General features: G+C 41.4%; 1 protein-coding gene across 1 annotated transcript in view; it reads right to left on the reverse strand.

Annotated features, from left to right (window-relative positions):
* Positions 1 to 6,447: 6,447 nt before the first annotated feature.
* LOC117871880 (potassium voltage-gated channel subfamily KQT member 1-like) overlaps positions 6,448 to 24,792 on the reverse strand; it is a 466,257-nt gene continuing 447,912 nt past the window's right edge. The window contains exons 25-28 of the mRNA XM_034759710.1: positions 24,197 to 24,291; positions 17,944 to 17,984; positions 8,007 to 8,068; positions 6,448 to 6,474 (exon numbers count right to left, since the gene is read on the reverse strand). Coding sequence (XP_034615601.1) covers positions 6,448 to 6,474; positions 8,007 to 8,068; positions 17,944 to 17,984; positions 24,197 to 24,291 — 225 coding nt within the window. The remainder of the gene's footprint in view (positions 6,475 to 8,006; positions 8,069 to 17,943; positions 17,985 to 24,196; positions 24,292 to 24,792) is intronic.

Raw genomic sequence — 24,792 nt, forward strand, 5'->3', positions numbered from 1 at the left:
AAGTCTAAGCCTAATTCATCAAGAAACTAATTACAGATAATCTCACCCTCAGAGATGTTCCAATAAGCTTCTTTCACAGGCTAGACTCCTTCCTAGTCTGGGCCTAATCCTGTCCCCTGGTACAGTCCTTGTTAGTTCCAGCTCAGTTGGTAACTAGGGGTTTTCTCATGACGGGCAGCTTCCTTTGTTCTGTTCCGCACCCCTTTTATAGCTTTGGCACAAGGCGGGAATCTTTTGTCTCTCTGGGTCCCCACCCCTCCCTCTAAATGGAAAAGCACCAGGTTTAAGATGGATTCCAGTATCAGGTGATATGGTCACATGTGCTGTGAGACCCCAGCCTTCATTCTTCTAGGGCTGGCCTGCACTTGCCCAGGAAGGTTTGCAAGTAAACAGACCATTTACAACCAATTATCCTAGTCAATGGGAGCCATCAAGATTCTAAACCACCATCAATGGCCCACACTTTGCATAATGACAATTGGCCTCAGAGTTATACTTTATATTTCTAGCTTCAGATACAAGTATGATACATGCATACAAATAGGATGAACACAGTAGATTATAAGCTTTGAAATGATACCTTACAAGAGACTGTGTGCAAAAAGCATATTCCAGTTACATTATATTCACACTCATAAGCATATTTCCATAAAACATTATGGAGTGCAGCATCACATTTACCCTCTGCTTCTTGGAGCTCTCCAGTTGTGATAGGGAGAGAGCACTCTGCTATAGTTGTAAGCAGTGCAGCATGCTCCCTGCAAGAGCTAAGTCAGCAGAACTGTCAGACAACGGTAGGGAGCTAGTGCCAGAATTGTGGTTCTAACTACTCCTCATGCACTTTGTGCTTGTACATAGGGTTGAAATTCTGGCTGGCTCATATGTGGGCTTCATATGGGCAGAGTAGGGTCCTTAGTCCCTCTCTGCACTGCATGGCCACATTACAGCTAGTTACTATCTGACCCTTAGCATTTGATTAAAAGTACTTGATTGCTATCACAATCAATTACTACAGACAGTGTGTAGAATGCTAAACTATTTTCACTACCACCAGTAGCTTTCATCGGTAATTTTATGTTAACTGAAAGAAATTTGGGCTTTATTTTGGTGTACAGTTGAGCACATTCAGCATAACCGGTAACATGCATTGAAGACCATGGCTGGAATGGCAGGGAGTGCTACAAACCAGGATTGGGATGGTGGTGGGTGGCTAAGCCTGAACTGTATTTTGCATTATTATATATTTAAAATCTCACTTTCAGAAGCATCAAATTTGCTCAAAAACTATATTGAAATATGAAGTAATCAGAGTTTGTAAAATTTCCCAAGGCTAGGCAGTAGGACAGTAGGCTCTCCCCTAGGTTAATCAGTTCAGACCCTTCGATATGGATTAGAATTAGATATCCTAAATCAACTTTGCACAGGAAAGATTCCATTCCCTCAGGGCTCCATTATTTATAAACAGCTCTAAAACCATTTAATTATTTCTATCTTTCACAATGTTTATAGCAATTTTGTGAAATTTTGTCAATGACACAGTTAATATGGAACATATCTTCTTCAGGTATCTCTCACTGATTTCCACTAAATGAAAGGTACATTTATCTTACTTAGGTAGGCACAGCCTTTTCAGTTATCAGTTTGATGACTGTGTAAGCCCCCATTTTATGCCGCAGGACATCATGAGCAAGATTAATAGGTTTTTTGAGGGAAAAAAAGGTTTCACTGAAATCATTTCAGCCAAGATAGCAGAAAAGCAATTAGATTATACTGTCTGTCTAATCACAGCAATCTTTGAGATTGCTGTAAATGGGATCAAACTAATTATGCCTGGACATTAATCAACAGACAATACAGCCACAGGGGAACAGATATAATGATTTGCATGCTCATTTATAGGACTCCTAAATTATTTAACATTTGATTTATGGTGCTCTAATGTTGTACTGATAAAAATTCACAATGTCAAACCCTTCCCTTCACCCTCCCTTTAAAAAAAAAAAAAAAAATTGGGGCCTGATCCATATTCCAAGGACAGACTGCCACTGACTTCACTATGCTTTGGATTAAAACCATGGTTCTCAAAATTAGCAGTGAAGATTCCATTTCTGTCCAGTTTTCATGATAGAACTCAGAAAGAGCTCACGTGCTTCCCATGTTGATGTTTATTTGGGGGGGAATCTTCATGGAGATGCAAATTACTGCAATGCAGAAAGGATACCTCACAATGATCCATAAACTAAGCTCCATAACAAGAACCTTAAGGGAAGGATTTAAGTTTGATTAGTTCAACTGTACACTCTAAAATATTATGTATCTACATTCCTTTCTTTTGTTTCAAAGTACTCATCAAAGTAAACTCTTACATTTGTCCCTACTTTCAAACATTCGTTGTCAGGGTCAGAAATGTTTTACAGGCAGCTTGACACTGGTCTCTCTCTAAACTTGTTTATTGGCTAATCTAGGCCAAATTCTTATTTGTTACCCTATTATAAATGTGAATTATGTCCTCTGAAGTCAACACAGAGTTATCCTGGATTCACACTAGTTTAATAAAGTGATATTTATTCCCATAAATCCTTTGAGAGTATAACAGCAGCAAAACTTCCTCGATCCAAAAGTTTCAAACCAACAAAATTCTCTTAAAGGAACTGTACAGTTAGACTTCTTGTCCTACATGGTGTTCAGCAATCTCAGAAATCAAATGAGTTACAACACTCAGGTGTTTTAATCCTATGCACAGTATTTGCAGAATTAATTTTGTAGGTTGTATTTTTGCCATGCCCTACTATTGGGGATGGGCAAACAAAGTTTATCAGTGAATGTTTCTGAAGCATTGAAATCACCTTTTTGAGTTACCAAAAATAAGGTTAGGCTGCCACAGTGATCTCTGCACTGGGAAGTCAAGTAGAAAATCTGGACATTTAAATATTGCTGAGGATCCAGTTTATCAAATCAGCGTGAGTTAGAGCTCAGGTTAAAATTCTGTCCTTAACCTGTCCCATGGGGTTTAAGTACTACAGCATATGTGGAAAACCAATTCACACACCCCACCAGCATGCCTGCAATACTTTTGTAGAGTGGAGTGAAAACAGAATTCTGTTCAGCCTTAATACTGAACTTTTGGAGCATCAGTCTGCGTTTGCTTACATCCTGTGCAAACCCAATTAATTGAGTGGGGTTCGATAACGAGTGAGGGCAGAACTGGGAACCTTGTCTTTTTAGGTTTAAATCCTTGTGCCAAATTTACTGTCATTTACACCACTGTTAATCCAGAATAACTCCACTGAAGTAAACAAGAGCAAAATTTGGCAGATTTCTTTTGATTTCTTTTTCAAATTAGGCACTAGTTTTAGTCAAATTACTTCATGCTATGAGGACAGTCAATGGATCTACTCTGGATTTACACTGGTATAAATAAGAGTCGAATTTGGCCCACTTTTAGTGGTATTCTCTTAATACACAGTCACAAAATCTCTCACACTGTCTCTTTGGACCAAATGTGGCATATGTTGAGGCTATGTATAGACAATATTACTCATTCTCCATTAGAGATCTAACAGCACAATGTGGGTACGTTTAACTGCATTAATTGTGGACACAAACACATCATCATCAGCCAAACTGTTTAAGTTATTTTGGTTTCTTTGAAACACCAAAACCAAATAACTCATATTACAAATCAGTTGTGTAAAAAGTTTCATCATAAAATGTGAATCAATATTTAAGCAACCAGGGTGCCAAAAAACAAAACAAAAACAAAAAAACACCAACCAAACCACAACCCCAAAAACAACAAAACCCCACCCCGATTTAACTCCACCATTGTCCTTCCACTCCAAAATGTTAACTTGGCAAACTTATTTGGTGGGTTTATTTTTAATGTATTCTTGAACCCTCATAAACAGATTTTTTAATTGACTTGTTGTACACTAATTTTCAGCCTCAATTTTTTTTAAACAGCTGAATTATGCCCTTCCTCCCCACCCCACAAATTAAGGGTTTATAATGGAAATGCTGACAGACCTTTAACTATGGTGGTGCTTGCAGACGCCATCATGATAAACAATGTGATGATGACTATTTAATGACTCTTGATGTAATTACAGTAGGAGTCAGATTCATTGAGCATCAATCTCGCTGTTGTTATCCAAAAGAAGGATGCACAGAAACCACTCTTCTCAGAGCCCATCGTTTTACTCCCAAGTTTAGAATTATTGTTTAAATTGGTAAAGAGAGAGCTTACCACCACAATCCAACCCCCTCATTTGTTTATTTTGGACCATGCTTTTGTTCTGGCTCACATTACTCAGATGGGTTCAACTTTACTGCCCTGCTTTCTCTGAGCATTTCTGCATTTTTTAAATGCTACCAAATGGTTGTTTTTGGCTCCTACCATTATCACATGTTGACTTTAAGCATGGAAATAGTTATGGTAATATGGATGTAAATCATAACTGTAAATACCACATAAAGAAGACTGCCATATAATTATAAAAATACCTAATAGATTTCTTTTTCAAAGACAACACAGCTGTCCCTTTTAACCTTCCATTTGTAGATTCTTTTCTCTCCTGTTTTTATTTATAGGTTGCTGGGCAGTTTGACACAGTATATCAAGATTTTTGTTTCTAATTTTTTGGGGGAAAAAGATTTAGTACTCATTTCATCATAAAGAGGCATTAGTGTACAATTTTAAAGAGAATCTAATGCCAAATCTAGAACATCATCTTGGAAATGATCTCCCTCCTAATGCATTTCAAAAGAATCTGTCAATGGCTACATGCCCCAATTTAAAATTAAACCCTGCCATTGAACTAAAGGAAGGGTCGGCCAAATGGCACATATCATTGGCACATATCATTGGGAAAGCAGCCCCATTCTTGTTCTTGTTCACGTCTCTGTGTTCTGAAAATCACCACAATAGGTTATTATGCTCACCACAACAAAATACACCTTTTATAACCTACTCTGAGAAGAGCAGGTTGAAAAGTGTTCTGCGTAAACTTATACTACGCAACATGCCATGTTAATGAAGGAATAAACCATTACATAGCACTAATGTTTTTACATATTGGGGGGTTTACATATTGTCTGGAATCTGCCACCATGTGTTTTATCCCTCTCCCACCAGGCTTTGAGTGTTTTAAACAACGTTACGCAAGGGTATGTTAACTCTCCTTCACTGTAAACTCACATGCTATTCCATCCTGCACAAACCTGTTCTTATCACACTTTTATTACTGTAAGATTACTTCAGAAGCACTGACAGTGATTAAACCTGAGGTTACAGACAATGTTTTTCATGTTAAAGAAAAAAAAAACATTGTTTTTTTGATCTTTGCAAGCTTCTTGCACTGCTGTTACTTATTCACCTTTTTGGGGTCTTTGTCCTAAATTATGTCCTGTACTTGGCAGGTTGAGAAGCTTAAACCAAAACAATAAGAAACCTTTAAACGAAAGAGACTAAAGTCCATCCATACCTCGTTTCTCTCTGAAACATTATAAACAGACAATTACTATGGCTCTGTGTAGAACAATGCACACCCCTCTGAATGGATGAATTATGTGTAATCCCCTTTTGTACATAAAGGTAAAAGCAATCTACTAGAAAATGCTGGTGGGAAAGATCAGTCTGGAGCAGAAACATGTTAACTGCTTACTGAGACAAGATTTTAATTGGATAAAAAATAAAAATCCATAGCTGCATTTTTATCAATCTAAACCAATTAGCCTTTGTCCAAAAGTGTGTCATTTTATCAGATGTGTCACTGGATTGGGAGGCTGCCATGTCTGCCTCGGGTGACTGCATGTTAAAACAATTTCTCTAGGGCGATGGGGTTCATCCCAAAGGTTTCCAAGTTCCAAGGGGCAGGTCATTTTTCATTACCAGCTGGAGCCTCACGTCAGACATGCCCCCACTCCATTTATTCTGCTTAGAGACTGAAGACTGCTTTGCCCTTCCTGACTCCCAATTGTTTCAAATTTGGGTACATAGTACTTACCATAGGGAAAACCATTTAAAACAAGAATTGGTGTGATATGGGAAAACGGTTGAGGGGAAGCAGTTTGACAGCAGGATGTGGTAGTTTCTATTGTCCCATTAAAACAGGGATATCTGGGAAGCCTAACTTTGTTCCTACTATGTAAACATACATATTTTAGCCTTGTGTGCAAAAAAGATGCAAACATATTCACTCATTTAAAAAAACAAGAAACAAGAAAGGTTTGTCTTTTTTTGCATACCATAGTTACATTCTTGAGATAGGACTGATGTCATGAACAACGAATGAAAGTTAAGCTGTACCGAAAAAGCAAACAATTTAGCTTTCATTGTGGGGCAGACTTCACTGCTTGCCTTTATTTTGTATTTGTAGTTTGTTCTGAGCACCTAAAGGAAGCTGGAAACACTGCATGCATTTTGCAGGTTCACCTAATAAATTACCTTCATATGTTTTTATTCCCTTCATTGTTCTGGAGAAAATAAATATAGAGATAGAAATCAGCAGTTCCAATACAACATGTGGAAAGTTAAAAAGCTATGCTAGAATCAATCAATCAATCAGAAAAGCAGTTAGGCCTTGCCCAAACCCCAATTGAAACTGAGCTCACAACATCAATATTTAAATCATATTTATATATGATCAATGTTAATATGGCTTTATCATGGATTTTTGAGCTAGCGTAGATGCTGCTCCAAGAACCCTGCAAAATAGGTTCCAAAATAAACCCATTCAGTAGGTGGGCAATACATGCTTATACTGGACATTTATAATGATAATGTAAATCCCTCATTATTTTACCACCTTAAAACTTTTATGTTGATGCAAAGTGGCTGAAAATAAAAGCCTTTGGGAAACTACTAGAATTTGATTTGCTTGCATATGTTTAAGCTACAAGAACAAGGGCTGTAATGCTGATTATTCAATATAGCATGTTATTCACTGGGAGAACTTTCCACGGTATTCCATCTGTTACACCATTCTACCTCTTCCAGCCAGCTACTGCTGAGAATCTCAAATTAAAATTTCTGAAGCCATTACCAATAAAGCCTTGAGCCTGGACCAGCGGCAGAAGCAGTAATGATACACTAATTTCTCTTCTTCATAACATGGAGGAGTCAGAAGCATACATACTACTAATTTAGTAAGGCAATCGCTCTTTCAATGTTTGGAATTATTTCTCACACAAATTGACGGAAGTATTGTCACAGATATCCTTCATATACTATATTTCCAGACCTAATATATATTGTTTCCTTTGCCCCTGAAGTATATTATCTCTAGGACACAACCCATTCAGGTCCAAGAAACTAAAAGTCTACGTAAATCAGTTATCCAAGATCACAGCATTGTATATTTCCGTGTTATTATGATAAAGTTCCTTCAACGTTAGGTGGCTGGTGGAATTTCACCTTTGTATTATTTTGACATAATTTTTGTAAGGTGCACTGTGGTTTCTTAAGAAGAGCCAAAGCTTTTTTCCCCCCTTCACATAATTCAAAAAAGAAACAACTAAATGAACAACTTGAGGGAGAGACACACATAGCCAATGGATATCCTTGATCACAGACAGGCTTTCTCTCAAATGTTAAAATAAGCTGTAGTGGAGAATGTCTGCTATGATAAAACTGAGATATCAACTGTTGCTATTTACAAATAATGCTGATAATGGCCTCTCTATTATCTTTAATATACTAATTCTGGAATGACAGACACCTTGTCACTATGCAGTATTTGTCTACCAGACTTATGTGACCTACCTTTAACATGAAAGTATTACTACTTGATTACTACAAGAATCAAGTTTGCATGGCAGTTAAATGGTTAAAAGTGCTAACAGCATAAGAATGTAACTTCATCAAATCCCTTACAAAAATTAGGATATTTTTCTTTATTATGGTGCCCCATAGTTCTAAAGTAAATCATGCAAAGATATTATCTTGCAGTTCTGTAGATCAGATATCATTAGCCAGGGGAAAAAAAAAAAAGCTTTCATACACTTACCTTATCCTCTAACCGGATCAGTCTGGCTCCTACAGTATAGTATCCTTTGTCTACCCCTTTTTCTAAAAGAAAAAAAAAAATTGTGACAGTCATTAGACAAAGAATAAGCTGAAACTAAGAAGTATATTTAATTGGATTTAAAGCAAAATAGAAGCTAGTAAAAAGTTAGGGTGATATTGATGAGTGCAACAAGTAATTTTTATTTCATAGACTGTATGAGTGAAAGAGGGATTGGGTACACATGTAATATGTGTGTGTACATATGTCTATATGTACCACTTACACAATGTGTGCATATTAACTATACAGTCATGCATACTTTTATATAAGAACACATATTATATCTTCACATTTATAAATGTGACAGGCAGTATAGTCCAGTTGACAAGACACCAACCTGGGATTTAGGAGACCTGGGCTCTATTCCCAGCTAAGACATTGGGCAAGTCATTATACCTTTCTTTGTCCTCATTTCTCTTCCTACCCTTTTTCTGTCTTGCCTGTGTTGGCCCTGATCTTGAATTGAAGGGATTGGTACTTAAAAGTGGAAACTGTTCAAAGCAGGGCCTGTCTCTTGTATTTGTACAGTGTCTAGCACAGTGGGGCCACAATTCTTGGTTGGGACCTCTAAGCACTACAGTAACAAATCAGAAATAATAATTATATTATGAGCTGCAAAAAATATTCATAATGGGTAAAAATTTCAAAAGCACCTAACACCTATCATGGATCGGCTAGGTATACTGCGGCCACTGGCACATCCCCAGAATACAAGACATCCCTGTCCCCGCCTGCGTGAGCCCATCTCCACCTGCTTCACTTCACATGAAGGCGTCTCCCATGTCTCTATCCCCATCTGCACCCCCACCCCTGTCCTTGCCTTTCTCATCCAGTCGATTCCTCTTCCCCCTCCTTTTCAGCGGACAAAGGCACGTTAGGTGCTAAGTCCATACTGGACAGGGACAGTGCTCCATGAACTAGGACTGTGTGGCTTAAAACCAGACAAATGGCCTCCCTAGCTAGCTATACTTGGTTTTACTTCAGCTCGGTGGGCTGAACTAGATGGCCTATTGTGGTCCTTTCCAGCCCTAAATTTCCATGAATCAATTAAGTGACTTAGGAGCTTAAGTCTGTGGGTCTTAGGCACTTCTGACATTTTCACCCAATGAACTAAAATGCTTGCTTTCAAATTTGTGATTTTTTTCACACAACAAAAGCAAAACGTTGTAAATTTCTGATGGAAAACATGCACTCAAACAGTTTGCTATTAGAAATGTGACTTTTTCACACTCATGTTTATCTTCCTTTTTCACACGTTGAGCTGGATTGGTTGTTTGAGGTTTGGCCCAGAAGCCACCCTCTATTTGGTTATAATTGCCTGAATGGCCGCGCCAAACAGTTGAACAGAAGCTATGTTGACCCATTTTTCTTAGTGTGGGTGGCCACAGCAGGGAGCAGTTCTTGTGCAATGTTCTAGTATTGTGTTTTTGGGAGGAGGGATACTTATTGGCTGCCCCTCTCCCCCTGAAGACACGCCAAGATTTTAGGAGGGCAATGGCCCTGCCTGCAGCCTTCTGAAGATATTAGATAGGAGAGAAGTTTTATCAAAGAAACTGGGGAGGTAGCTAGCAGATCACCAATCCTTCCCCAGAAGTAGACAACACAAATACGGTTAGAGGCATTTTGTGGGCAGAGTGGCCTGGCTGGATCCAGAGATTTGTGCTATTTGGACAATTCATTAGTTTAAGAACTCATAAACCTCTGAAACTTGAAGAGACAGATTCAAGATCCTGGTTTGGCTCATCTCCACCAAAAGTGGAATTTGCAGATTTGATAGGTATACAGCAGCCTATCCATTAAATTGCAAGTACGTAGAATCCTGACATTCCCCCATGTGTATTAGGACAAATATGCATGTTTTCTAAATCTGTGCTTCACAACCCCATGGGGTGTGGTTGAATAGAAGTGGGGAGATCAGAGCTCTATATCCCAAATCTTAACTTCCTACCCATCTCAAGTAGGCAAGACCCCATTTATATTTTAAACATCTTTACAGAGTAAATACTTTTTGGTAGAATTGCACATGACCATCTTCAAAGGCACAAGTCAACAGGCTATAGGAAACTTTACACAGCTTTTAGATCAGATGAAATCCAGAGGCAGAGATGATATGTGCATTTCTAACATTCAGGAGGGAACTCTGGGTTCACAGCTTAATCAATGGGTTACACATAGAACTGGTAGAAAATTTTCCCTCAAAACCTGTTTTTGTATGGAAGAGAGTCTTTTGTTGAAACAGAAATTTTATGTCAACATCATATTTTGGATTTTAATTGAAAAAGTGCAATTTTTGGCAATTAAAATACTGATTTTTTTGTGGGTTTTGAGCCCATATTTTCCAGTTTTCACTTGCTGAACCCCCCACAACAATCATTTTGGGGGGTTTCTGCAAAACTCCCCCAAATCTGAAGAAAATGTTGGATCAAAATTAATTTAAACAAATGTTGAAAATTTTCCTGGGAAAAATAATTTCCTAACCAGCTTTAATTACACAATTCATCTATGCACAAGCTATCCAAACAAAAACTAAACAAGTTAATAATATTTCTCATTTTAACTACTCCAGTACACTATGTAGGAGAGAAAACAAGAAAACAAGAATTGCTTAGACAAACAGTTGGACGGGGGTGCAGCTATTTTGTGGCATTCCTCTCAAGTGAAGTGAAAAACATGTCACGCAATGCTCAGTTAGCTGTGGCATGGCTTTCACTTTTTTGACATGCATGCTCTAGATCTCACAGAAGGCAGCAATCTTTCCTGCTTCTGGTTAGCCTCCATTTAGTTAGGTATTTCAGCTGTAATTTATAAGTATTGCCCTCTAATAAACGCTGCAGTCTTTTCATAAAAGTAAACTGGGTGTGTAGTCAATCTGGGAAGCCTTGTGGCAGAAGGATGGGCACTAGCTCAAATAACACTGTTCTAATGTATTTCATTTCTATCTTGTTTTTATAGTATTCTTCTACAGTCTTTTCAAAATATAGTATTTCATCCCCCCATTCCTTCTTCTACATACTAGATTCTTTGCCTTTGTAAATAGTAGGAAAAGCTTGGACAGACAACTGTAAACCTGAAACTTCTTAACTTTTGTGTTTTTTACTTTGTAACTTAAGTAACATTCTTTTAATGTAGGGTTGGTTGCTGGGTGGGTTTTTTGTGTGTGTAATATATGGTAAGATATTGGCTCACCCAAATATTAACACTTTACAAATATATATGCGAAGTGCGTACACACACACAAAAAAGGGAGAAGATCATTATGAAGAGGGGAGTATAATTAAGTAGAATGGGATGAAATTACATAAGGAAAATTTAAGTTAAATATCAGGAAAGACTTCCTGATGCTAGTCAATATCAGATAGTGGAGTAATTTTCCTAGGAACATGATAAATGCCTATCACTTACTCTATTTAAATTCAGACTAGGTAAAACACTTGTAGATGTACAGTAGGAAGCATCCTGTACAATCAGATTGAGAGAGAATATCTTTTGAGTCATCCAGTTCATTTCTAGACTTCATCATTATTATATAAATTGCTGCCCCTTAATGTGCTCTTCCTCTAGGTTTGCCAGGCATCTGTTTTTTGACTGGAACACCCAGTTGAAAAGGGACCCTGGCGACTCCAGTCAGCACTGCTGACCTGGCCATTAAAAGTCCAGTTGGTGGTGCAGCGGGGTTAAGGCAGGCTCCTTGCCTGCCCTGGCTCCGCGCGGCTCCCAGAAGCGGCAGCATGTCTCGCTCCTAGGCGCAGGGTCAGCCACAGGGGCTGCCCGCATCTCCCATTGGCTGGGAACCATGGCCAATGGGAGCTGCGAGGGAGACACCTGTGGGCAGCGCACAGAGACCCCTGGCCCCCGTCCCTAAGCCTAGGAGCCGGACATGCCGTCTGCTTCTGGGAGCCATGTGGAGTCAGGGTAGACAGGAAGCCTGCCTTAGCCCCGCTGCACCACCAACTGGGAGCCATCTGAGATAAGCATCGCCTGGCCGGAGCACACATCCCAACCTTCTCCCACATCCTAGCCTCCTGTCCTAGATCAAAACCTCCTCTTACACTCTTAACTCCCTCCCAGAGCCCGCACCCCATCCCCCTGTCCCAGCCCAGAGCCCCCTCTCAAACCCCAAACATCTCATCCTGGTTCCACCCCGAAGCCACACCTCAGCCGAAGCCTGCATCCCCTACCCCAGCCCTGAGCCCCTCCCGCACTCTGAACCCCTCGGCCCCAGTCTGAAGCCCCCTCCTGCACCCCAAACCCACCCAGCCCCACCCCAGATCCTGCACCCCCAGCCAGAGCCCTCACCCCCTCCCACACCCCAACCTCCTGCCCCAGCCCAGTGAAAATGAGTGAGGTTGGGGGAGAGTGAGTGATGGAGGGAGGGGTGATGGAGTGAGCAGGGCCTCAGAGAAGGGGCAGGAGTAGGACCTGGGGCCGGGGGCGGGGCAAGGGTGTTTGGTTTTGTGTGATTAGAAAGTTGGCAACCCTAAATTCCCCCCCCACACACACACATACAGTACTTTTTAAAAAAAGTAAGATAACATTTCCAGAAGTGTTTGCTAATCTGGGGTACCACCCGTTTTTAGTGCACAATTTGAGATACCTTGTTCTTTATTTTCAGAGGTGCAGACCAGTCACAGCTCCTACTGATGAAAACCAGGAACAAGAAATCTCAAGTTGGTCACCCAAAAATTGAACAGATTAAATCATTGAAACACTTATGAAACATTTTCTGCAAGGGAATAGTGAATGTCACTTCTAAAATGAGGAAGAGCAAAAGAACAAGTGAAATGGAAGAAGATGATTTTTTTTAGGTTACTATTTACTAAAGTACTATGCCATACCACATCAGAACATTAAAAATATGTTTGTTTCTTTTATTAGTGAGAAAAAATACTTATGGGTAGTAATTCAGTACATGAATTCCTGCCAAACTGCCTGAAAATGATTTGAGCTGGAAGTGGTCTGTTGCATTTTCACAGGGTGAGCGATCAGACTCAATTTTTAGCACATCTCAAACTATTGCTTTATAAATTATGAAGTTGTTAGAGATTTTTTCATATCTATTTTGAAGTATTTTTCTAAAGGTAGAAAAGGGAGAATTTGAGCTGGGTGACCTGTGGAGTAGCCCAGACTGCAAAAGGCACCTCAAAATCTCAGGAAAATATATCAAGCCCAGCACACTACTGTGGGCCACTGGGAGTGAAATGGGCTAATAGAAGACACCACACTTTTCTGTCTTCTTTAAAGCAATTAAAAGTCCATGCAGGTAGACAGCTGTACCTGTAAAGAATTGTTCTTTTGCATCTGGGATCTCTAAAATAATAGATAAGAAAATTATCTAGGGCTTAGTGATTAGATCATTTTGGTCATAATTTAAGTAATCTTGACCCCTTCTTCAACTGAGATGCAGAACAGAAGTACGTTGGATTTTGTTACATAGCTGTGTTGTATTTCTGCACCTTCTCCAGAATGTGCTGATGCCAGTATTTGGCCATGAAGTCATAACAATGTTTATAAAATAACAATGGGACTAATTTAATATGAAATACTGTATGTATCCTTAGTAACTATTTAAAGGGGGTGAAATTTGACCATGTGTGGAGGGCCAAGGTAAGTGATGAATAGGCTCCCATCTAGTTTTGAAAATGGGATTTAAGTGGTGCATAGTCATTGTTTCTTCAAGGAAACTAATTTCACCCAGAAGTGAAAAACACATTCAGAGGCAAGATGGAGAACAGCCTGTATCTATATAAAATGATGTCTGCTTAAAGGGCTTTTTTTCTCTGCTGGCAGATTTCTTTTTGATCCCACTTTCCTCATCTTTATTGGGTGCGTGTGTGTGTGTGTGTAAAACAGTACTTAAAGAAACACTGACTCCCATATATTAACCCATTTTAAAAGCCAAATTGATCTGAACACATTTAAGAATATAAGACATAAGAATGGCCGTACTGGGTCAGACCAAAGGTCCATCCAGCCCAGTATCCTGTCTACCGACAGTGGCCAATGCCAGGTACCCCAGAGGGAGTGAACCTAACAGGTAATGACCAAGTGATCTCTCTCCTGCCATCCATCTCCACCCTCTGACAAACAGAGGCTAGGGACACCATTCCTTACCCATCCTTGCTAATAGCCATTAATGGACTGAATCTCCATGAATTTATCTAATTCTCTTTTAAACCCTGTTATAGTCCTAGCCTTCATAATCTTCTCAGGCAAGGAGTTCCACCGGTTGACTGTGCGCTGTGTGAAGAACGTCCTTTTATTTGTTTTAAACCTGCTGCCCATTAATTTCATTTGGTGTCCCCTAGTTCTTATATTATTATATTAACAAGTAAATAACTTTTCCTTATTCACTTTCTCCACACCACTCATGATTTTGTATACCTCTATCATATCCTCCCTTAGCCTCCTCTTTTCCAATCTAAGGGGGGATATGATAGAGGAATATTTATTAAGCTTCTGAAAGATTCTTCTTTCCCACTTCCAGTTACTGGCTGGAAACAGAATGACACAAAATAAGAAACTCCTGCTAAGTCCACCCAAAAGCAGGAAGAAGTGCCCAAAATCTCACAAGAAAGCCTGTTTCTGGTGAGATTTCCAGTTGTGTTGCACACACACAGGCGGGTCTGATGAGACACCAACCTTTGGATATTTATTTGAACCCAAACACTGAATCTTTTGTGGCATTATTCTTCCACTGGGGATTCTCTGAAGTTGCATTCAAAACCACTGAATTTCATTAGGTGCAAAAGGTGGCTTGTTACTGTTTTACATTTTATTATTTGTACCATCTCATAGGTGTTTGTTCTGTTTAGTAAATATTATTGAATCTCCAATTTCACTTTGAAAATGGGACTTACGCACTTTTCAAAATTTGACCATTAATTATCCAGGTGACTAAGCATTATCTTTAATAAAATATATTATTTGGCTTTTTAAAATTTCTAGTCTTTAAGGAATTTTGAGTGAAAACAGCCAATAATTACTTCTAATTAACACAAACTATTTCTATCATGTATCTGTACTATCTTGTCAATGTTTGTGTCATTCACTAGTGAATCTAAAACTAGATCTATAGTAAGTATCACACCATGTATAGTGTAGTCAGTATTGACCACAGAGATTCAAAAGATGTCTGATCTGAAGCTCATGGAAGTCAATGGAAACATTTCTATTGACTTCAATGGGCTTTAGATCAGACCTTAAGATTCTTTGAATAAAGCTGGTAATAAACCACAAAGAAGTCATTGGGAAGGCAACATTCTTTTTGTATTTTTCTTTTCAATACTTTGATTTTCCCTGCATTTTTATTTCTCGTTTCTTTGCCAGCTATGAATGCAAAAAATCCAACAGACTAGAGAATACACCGATATTGCTGATGAGGGAGATTCTCAGCAATGTCTTTGCTTGTGAAGAATGCACTGTTTAAAAATTCTTTTTTAATGCAAGACTGGCCAGCCATGCCTATGAAAATTCAGGCATCTCAGAGGGGATGGGAAAGTGCGAGTGTCTGTCACTATCAGAAAGGGGCCAAGCGACAACCATTTAGCTGAGTTCACCTGAATGTTGTTGAATAAAATAGGGCTGAAATCAAAACCACTTCTGGTTTTAGTTTTGCAAAACTAAAGTCACCCAGTACACAAAATGAGGTGGGTGAAATCTGGAACTATTTACTGTATCTGGACCTACCCATCATTCTTGAACTTAGGGAGAGGGTCAGATAAAATAAGATGTAAATCAGATCATTTCTGCTCTTTGTCTTGCAAACCCATAACTGAGACAATTAGGAACCATCTCCAGTTTCCCCCCTCTCCAGTTGATATTTATGATGCTGCCAGCTCCCGTGTGGGCACTGTTATATCTGCCTGCATGTGGCATAACTGTGTAGAGCTGGCAGGCTATGGCAAGTGGCGTCATTCTTGGCAGCATCACCTTTGAAAGATGGTTACTTCTGGAAAAGTTGTCTCAGAGCAGCCGTTCAGCACTAAGGCTGTTCCAAGAACTGATTAGCAGAGGAAGTTGTTTAAGTGATGGGGCTGCAATGTTCTTGTCTGGAACAGCAAGCATCACTTGCATAAAATATCTCCAGGAGCCCTGGTGATCCTAAGTCTGCTCTCAAATAAGGCTGTGCATCATAATCAAGGAGGGGGGTAGGGATAGCTCAGTGGTTTGAGCAGTGGCCTGCTAAACCCAGGGTTGTAAGTTCAATTCTTGAGGGGGCTACTTAGGGATCTGGGGCAAAATCAGTACTTGGTCCTGCTAGTGAAGGCAGGGGGCTGGACTTGATGACCTTTCAAGGTCCCTTCCAGTTTTAGGAGATAGGATACCTCCATTAATTAATTTATTTATTTATCAGGTCCGAAGATGGACTTACCAGAATTTTTCTTTGTATTACTGGATATTTGTGCAAACTAATACATTCTCCAAAGACAAATAAAATATAAATGCAAAATGAAGGGCAAGATTTGTCATTAAAAAAAATTGTAGCAGACCCTAGTTTGAATAGAAATCCCCCCACTGCTCCCCACTCTCCAGGATGGGGTTTTCCAGACCATGTCACTAGCGTAGGGTCTCACTGCCAAACCTGAGGGCTCCTGGTAGTCCAGGGATACCTTACAGGCCCCACTCTTCCCTGAAAATTCTTTGCTTCTAATGTAGTATCTGCTTGTGAACTGCCTGGAATGGAGCTGATTACAGCTCCCAGACAGCCACTGGGGCAGGTTTGGCCCCAAACGGCTTTATTTCAACACTTATTTAAATCCCTAAAGCTATTTGAGATCTGCCAAATAGGCAAAATAGGTTGAAGGAGCTAGGATTTAGGGACTAAACTTTAGTAGCCTTGACTGTGGGATCTGATGCTTAATCAAGCATAGATGGAGAGTACCCAGCTTCACAAATTCCTTGGAATGTTATCTCACAGTTATGCTCTTTAAAGTCAAATGTCTCTCTTGCTCTCTGCCTTAGATACAAAAAGCTGTCTCATAAAACATATTTCAGTCACCTCCAATGCTATGTTCAAGTAATACAAATTATAGCTCTAATCTGGTAATATTAAACCCAAAGTAAAAAAACAAAACAAAACCCTGAAGCCTCACAAAATTTTCTAAAACTCAGCTTGCACAATGCACTTTAAAAAAATATAACTCAGCGTGCAAACATACATAAATGTGTGCAAGCTAGACAATTTTTTCCCCTACAGCCCGAACAACAGTTTAGCTATGAGGCAGAAATGCATACTGTGTATTCCACTTTGCTGCAGGTCCCCTGCAGTGGTCAGACTTTAAAAGTTTCTTCCATTTTGAGAGATATTAGTTTCTTGTGTTATTTTTCATTTTAACTATAGGGTAATACGGGTAAAAATTTTCAAAAACACTTAAGTGATTTAGGAGCTTAAATTACATTTTTCAAAAGTAACTCAGACACTCAGAATCCTAAATCCCATTGACTTTCGGTGAGACTGATGCTTCTGAGTGCCTAAAGTCACTTTGTAAAAATAGGACTTAGGTGCTTTTGAAAATGTTGATCCTAAATCCAAGCCCATAGAATCTTTCTAAAAGGAAGAGACCTTTTTAAGTGTAAACAATATATATCCAAACCCAGCCATAAATGGTTTAGACAGCAGTTTGGTATGGCAAATCTTATAGCAGGAGAAGTTTTCAGGCATCTTTGCCCGTGTACACATTTTTAACAGCTGTACTCAGTTTCTGTTTAATTCCAGCAGCCCTACATGAATGCCAAGTAGCAATCCTTCTGCAGCTGTACTGGGCCTATTAACTGCATCCAGCAATTTACTGTATGATTGGTCTACATTAATCTACCAACAGTTATTTCTACTGATGACAGAGCCATTCATTTTATAAAAAATATATAGTCATCATACCTGGAAGAAAAAGGCCAGGCTTCCCTAAGGAATGATCCAGTCTGAAAAGAAAACAGACAATCATTTTAGTTTGCCAGCAGCAGAATTATCAAACAACTTATTGTTTGCTGCTTGGAATACTACACATGCATATTTTACATGCAAAAGAACAATAGTTTTAAACCAACAGCAAGGCAAGTGAAAATGCTGGTCTTGCATGACTAGATTTACATACTGTCAGCAGTCTCGCCCTTTATACATTGTTGTTTGTTGTAATAAAGCTGCATTGTTACTGTGCTTTTCATGAACACTGATATTTTACTTATTTCTTCTGTTTTCGTTTTATAGCTAAAGCAATTTAGACCTGTATTGCACTGAATCCAGTAACTATGACTATCCAGATAAAATGGCTTCTTAATAATATTCATAACTGTTCCCTGAATCACACAGAGACAGGGTGTTTTTTTTTAAATCAATTCATTTTGAATAAGTGGACCCTATCCTGCTCAATAGGAATTTTGCCACAGGCCTCAGTGGGTGAAAGATCTGGTTCTGGTGTCCTCAGTAATTCATAAAGGCACTACAAAGAAAAACCTATGCTGAAAGCCAGAAGTACATTTTTAAGGCAAAATTTCACATGATTCATTCAATAGTTGAGAAAGTATGTGACAGAAAAGTACGCAAGCCAGAGGAGTAATTGTGGGAAAGGAAAGGGGAAGAAGAGGAGATTCAGATAGACAGGCAAGCACAGGTGAAATAATGATTTCTCCCAACCATGGAGAGTCATAAGCCTGGTCTACACTATGAGTTTAGGTCGACTTTAGCAGCGTTAAATTGAATTAAGCCTAGACATGTCCACATGATGAAGTCCTTTTTTTCGACTTAAAGGGCCCTTTAAACCGGTTTCTTTACTCCACCTCCGACGAGGGGATTAGTGCTAAAATCAGCCTTTGCGGGTTGGATTTGGGGTAGTGTGGATGGAATTCAACATTATTGACCTCCGGGAGCTATCCCACAGTGCTTCATTGTGACCGCTCTGGACAGCGCTCTCAACTCAGATGCACTGACCAGGTAGACAGGAAAAGCCCCGCGAACTTTTGAATTTCATTTCCTGTTTGTCCAGTGTGGAGAGCACAGGTGACCATGCAGAGCTCATCAGCACAGGTAACCATGATGGAGTCCCAGGATCGCAAAAGAGCTACAGCATGGACCGAATGGGAGGTACGGGATCTGCTCGCCATATGGGGAGACAATCAGTGCTAGCTGAACTCCGTAGCGGTAAACAAAATGGCAAAATATTAGAAAAGGTCTCAAAGGCCATGAAGGACAGAGGCCATAACAGGGATGCACAGCAGTGCCACGTGAAAATTAAGGAGCTAAAGCAAGCATACCACAAAGCCAGAGAGGCAAACGGAAGGTCTCGGACAGAGCCGCAAATATGCCGCTTCTACGCGGAGCAGCATGCGATGCTAGGGGGTGCAGCCACCACTACCCCAACCGTGTGCTTTGACTCAGTCAGTGGAGAAACACGCAACAGAGAAGCGGGTTCGGGGTACGAGGAAGATGATGATGAAGACAATGAAGAGAGCTCACAGCAAGGAAGCAGAGAAACCGGTTTCCCCAACAGCCAGGATATGTTTATCACCCTGGACCTGGAACCAGTAACCCCCGAACTCACCCAAGGCGTGCTCCCAGACCCTGAGGGCACACAAGGGACCTCCGGTGAGTGTACCTTTGTAAATATTAGACATGGTTTAAAAGCAAGCGTGTTTAATGATTAATGATTAATTTGCCCTGGCAATTGCAGCCAGTACAGCTACTGGAAAAGTCTGTTAACGTGTATGGGGATGGAGTGGAAATCCTCCAGGGACATCACCAGAAACCTCTCCTTCATGTACTCCCAAAGCCTTTGCAAAAGGTTTCTGGGGAGGGCTGCCTTATCCCGTCCGCCATGGTAGGACACTTTACCACGCCAGGCCAGTAGCACGTATGGTCCCAGTGTTTGCTGGCATGTAGCCAACATCCATTCCTTATCTCTCTTTGTTATCCTCAGGAGAGTGATATCATTCAGTCACCTGGTTGAAATGGGGTGATTTTATTAAGGGGACATTCAGAGGTGCCCATTCCTGCTCGGTTGAACAGAAATGTTCCCCGCTCTTAGCCACGTGGTGGTGGGGGGGGAGGGGTGAAGTGATCATCCCAGAGAATTGGGTGTGTGTGTGTGGGGGAGGTAGTTGGGTTTGTGCTGCATGTTAACCCGGAAACTGCAGCCCCTCCTTTTACATTGCAAACCCATTTTAAATGGCCAACCCAACGGGTCCTTTGCATGGGAAATGAGGACGCTGCTGTTTGAAACCATTCCCACATGTTATGAAGGTTAAAAAAGCCAAAAGACTGTGGCTTACCATGGCTGCCTGCAACCCGAATTCTGTTGCCTGGCACTGCGTGAGTGATCTCTCACACCAAACCGGCAGGCCCTCAATATAAGAGGAAAAATGCGACCTTGTAACGAAAGCACATGTGCTGTGTAATGTGAACAGCAAAATTTAACGTGAAAGAGTGTACCCATTGTTCTCTAAAATGTGTCTTTTTTAACCACCTCTCCCTTCTCCTTCACCAGCTGCAAATGTTTCTCCTTCGCAAAGGCTAGTGAAGATTAGAAGGAGAAAACGGCGGACTCGGGATGATATGTTCTTGGAGCTCCAGATGTCCTCCCACGCTGACAGAGCACAGCAGAATGCATGGAGGCAGTCAATGTCAGAGTGCAAAAAAGCACAATATGAACGAGAGGAGAGGTGGCGGGCTGAATCACGAGCTGAAGAGAGCAAGTGGTGGGCTGAAGAGGATAGGTGGCGTCAGCTTGCTGACAGAAGGCAAGAGTCGATGCTCCGGCTGCTGGAGCATCAAACTGAAATGCTCCAGCGTATGGTTGAGCTGCAGGAAAGGCAGCAGGAGCAGAGACCACCACTACAGCCCCTGTGTAACCAACAGTCCTCCTCCCCAAGTTCCATAGCCTCCTCGCCCAGACGCCCAAGAACAGGGTGGGGGGGCCTCCGGCCACCCAGCCACTCCACCCCAGATGATTGCCCAAGCATCAGAAGGCTGGCTTTCAATAAGAGTTAAAGTTTTAAACTGCAGTGTGTCCTTGTCCTTCCCTCCTCCCCCACCCCTCCCGGGCTACCTTGGCAGTTATCCCCCTAGTTGTGTGATGAATTAATAAAGAATGCATGAATGTGAAGTAACAATGACTTTATTGCCTCTTTTCAGAGTAACAGCCGTGTTAGTCTGTATCCGCAAAAGAAGAACAGGAGTACTTGTGGCACCTTAGAGACTAACAAATTTATTAAAGCATAAGCTTTCGTGGACTACAGCCCACTTCTTCGGATGGGCTGTTGTCCACGAAAGCTTATGCTCTAATAAATTTGTTAGTCTCTAAGGTGCCACAAGTACTCCTGTTCTTCTTTTTATTGCCTCTGCAAGCAGTGCTCGAAGGGGGAGGGGAGGGTGGTTAGCTTACAGGGAAGTAGAGTGAACCGGGGGGGGGGGAGAGGGTTCATCAAGGAGAAACAAACAGAAGTTTCACACCGTAGCCTGGCCAGTCACAAAACTCGTTTTCAAAGCTTCTCTGATGCGTTCCGTGCCCTGCTGTACTCTTCTAACCGCCCTGGTGTCTGGCTGCGCGCAATCAGCGGCCAGGCAATTTGCCTCAACCTCCCACCCCACCATAAATGTCTCCCCCTTACTCTCACAGATAGTGTGGAGCGCACAGCAAACAGCAATAACAATTGGAATATTGGCTTCGCTGAGGTCTATCCGAGTGAGTAAACTGCGCCAGCGCGCTTTTAAATGTCCAAATGCACATTCCACCACCATTCGGCACTTTCTCAGCCTATAGTTGAACAGGTCCTGACTCCTGTCCAGGCTGCCTGTGTACGGCTTCATGAGCCATGGCATTAAGGGGTAGGCTGGGTCCCCAAGGATAACGATAGGCATTTCAACACCCCCAATGGTTATTTTCTGGTCTGGGAAGAAAGTCCCTTCCTTCAGCTTTTGAAACAGACCAGAGTTCCTGAAGACGCGAGTATCATGTACCTTTCCCGGCCATCCCACGTTGATGTTAGTGAAACGTCCCTTGTGATCCACCAGGGCTTGCAGCAGCATTGAAAAGTACTCCTTGCGGTTTATGTGCTTGGTGCTCCGGTGACAAGATAGGGATATGGGTTCCGTCTGTCGCCCCACCACAGTCTGGGAATCCCATTGCAGCAAAGCCATCCACTATGACCTGCACGTTTCCCAGAGTCACTACCCTTGATATCAGCAGGTCTTTGATTGCGTTGGCTACTTGGATCACAGCAGCCCCCACAGTAGATTTGCCCACTCCAAATTGATTCCCGACTGACCAGTAGCTGTCTGGCGTTGCAAGCTTCCACAGGGCTATCGCCACTCGCTTCTCAACTGTGAGGGCTGCTCTCATCCTGGTATTCTGGTGCTTCAGGGCAGGAGAAAGCAAGTCACAAAGTTCCATGAAAGTGCCCTTACGCATGCGAAAGTTTCGCAGCCACTGGGAATCGTCCCACACCTGCAACACAATGCGGTCCCACCAGTCTGTGCTTGTTTCCCGGGCCCAGAATCGGTGTTCCATGCCATGAACCTGCCCCAGTAACACCATGATTTGCACATTGCTGGGGCCTGTACTTTGTGAGAGGTCTATGTCCATGTCAATTTCCTCATCGCTCTCGTCGCCACGCTGCAATTGCTGCAATCGCCTCCTCCCCTGGTTTTGCTTTGGCATGTCTTGGCCCTGCATATACTCCAGGACAATGCGCGTGGTGTTCATAGTGCTCATAATTGCCGCAGTGATCTGAGCGGGCTCCACGATCCCAGTGCTATGGAGTCTGGGCTGAAAAAAGGCGCGAAACTATTGTCTGACGGAGAGAGGGAGGGAGGGAGGGAGGGGCGAGTGACGACATGGCTTACAGTTACAGGGAATTAAAATCAATAAAGGTGGCTGTGCATCAGGGAGAAACACAAACAACTGTCACATAGAATGGCCCCCCCTCCAAAGATTGAACTCAAACCCCTGGGTTTAGCAGGCCATTGATTTCATGGAGGGAGGGGGAAGCAAATGAATAAAAACAAATCTGGTCCATCTATTTTTTACATCTTAAGCTGGCAGCAGACAGTGCAGCTTGACTGATAGCCATCGGCATCTTCTGGGTGCTTGGCAGAAAACGATGTACTACAACTGATAGCCATCATCGTCAAGACGGTTCAATAGGCCAGGAGACAAAACATGTCTGCCCAGGTGCCTTTGATTGAACTCACTGAGGAATACGATGATGACGGATACCAGTCGTAATACACCATCCACTGCCAAAAGGGAAGGAGCTGCTGCTGTGTAGCAATGCAGCCCCACGTCTGCCAGCACCCAGATAGCCGATGATGGCTACCAGTCATACTGCACCGTCTACTGCCAAAAGGCAATTAGCTGCTGCTGTTCAGCAATGCAGTACCACGTCTGACGGCACCCAGATGACATATGGTGATGGTGAGCTGAGCTGAGCTGAGCGGGCTCCATGCTTGCCGTGGTATGTTGTCAGAACAGGTAACTCAGGTAACCCAGGTAAAAAGGCACGAATCAATTGTCTGCCGTTGCTCTGACGGAGGGGGAGGGGCCTGACAACATGTACCCAGAACCCCCCACGACACTGTTTTTGCATCATCAGGCATTGGGGTCTCAACCCAGAATTCCAATGGGTGTCAGAGACTGTGGGAACTGTGGGATAGCTACCCACAGTGCAACGCTCCGGAAGTTGACACTAACCTCGGTTCTGTGGACGCGGTCCACCGACTTAATGCACTTAGAGCATTTTATGTGGGGACACACACAATCGACTGTATAAAACCGATTTCTATAAAACCGGCTTCTATAAATTCGACCTAATTTCGTAGTGTAGACATACCCATAGAGAGGAGCTAGAAAGGGAAGTAATTATTGGAAGAGTTTTTCTTTTGTGAGAACTGGTCAGAAATGCTCAGAACCTGCACTAAATTTCGCACTATTTACCTCAATTTCTTTTCTTCCCTTTTGATTTTTTGTGGAGGATGTTGACAAAAATATTGAACTTTGTTAAAAACTGACTAAGTCAAACCTTGCAGATATCATGCTCCCAGCTTCCAATTTTTGACAATTACTGTTCATTAAGTACATTTCTCTTCTAAAGCCAGCCAGCACCAGAGAAATCAAATATTTGATTAGATAGACAGGCCATACCTTCTTTGAAGTTCTTTTATGCGAACCATCATATTAAGGTGTCCTTGAGAGTATTGTTCAATTACATCACGTACATCATATGGTTTTCGAGCTTGCTGTGAAAGGAGTAATATGAGAGACTGCGTAATAACCCTTGTTTTACATCACTCATTTATATCAGTTGGACCATTAGTTTTAATCCTCTAGAGCTTTTGTTGTTTTGGAAAATGCTCTGTAATGACTGAAAAATATGATATTCCTGGAAATTAAAGCACAGGAACATAGCTGAGCGATACCCATTACTGTCAATAAGAGTTACGCCATTACACTATCACATGCTGAGAAAAATACTGGAGCGTCATAGTCCATTTTAAGCACAGAAAGCAATGGTACATAATTGAATGAAGGTTACATGTGTGACTTTCCTCAGCTTATTACAGAACCATATAGACGTCATTCTGTCATAATCCTCAACAGTAGAGAGAAGCTCAATGTATAAAGCTTGGATCCAGATTCAAACTCTTCCAAACTTTGGGGATGCTTAGTGACAGGGTTTTGGTCTAGATCATTGGTGAGATAAGCGCTTCCTCAAAGCTTGACTGTATTTAGATTTGGAG

Source organism: Trachemys scripta, chromosome 1, assembly GCF_013100865.1.
Source record: "Trachemys scripta elegans isolate TJP31775 chromosome 1, CAS_Tse_1.0, whole genome shotgun sequence".
NCBI classification, from domain to species: Eukaryota; Metazoa; Chordata; order Testudines; family Emydidae; genus Trachemys; species Trachemys scripta.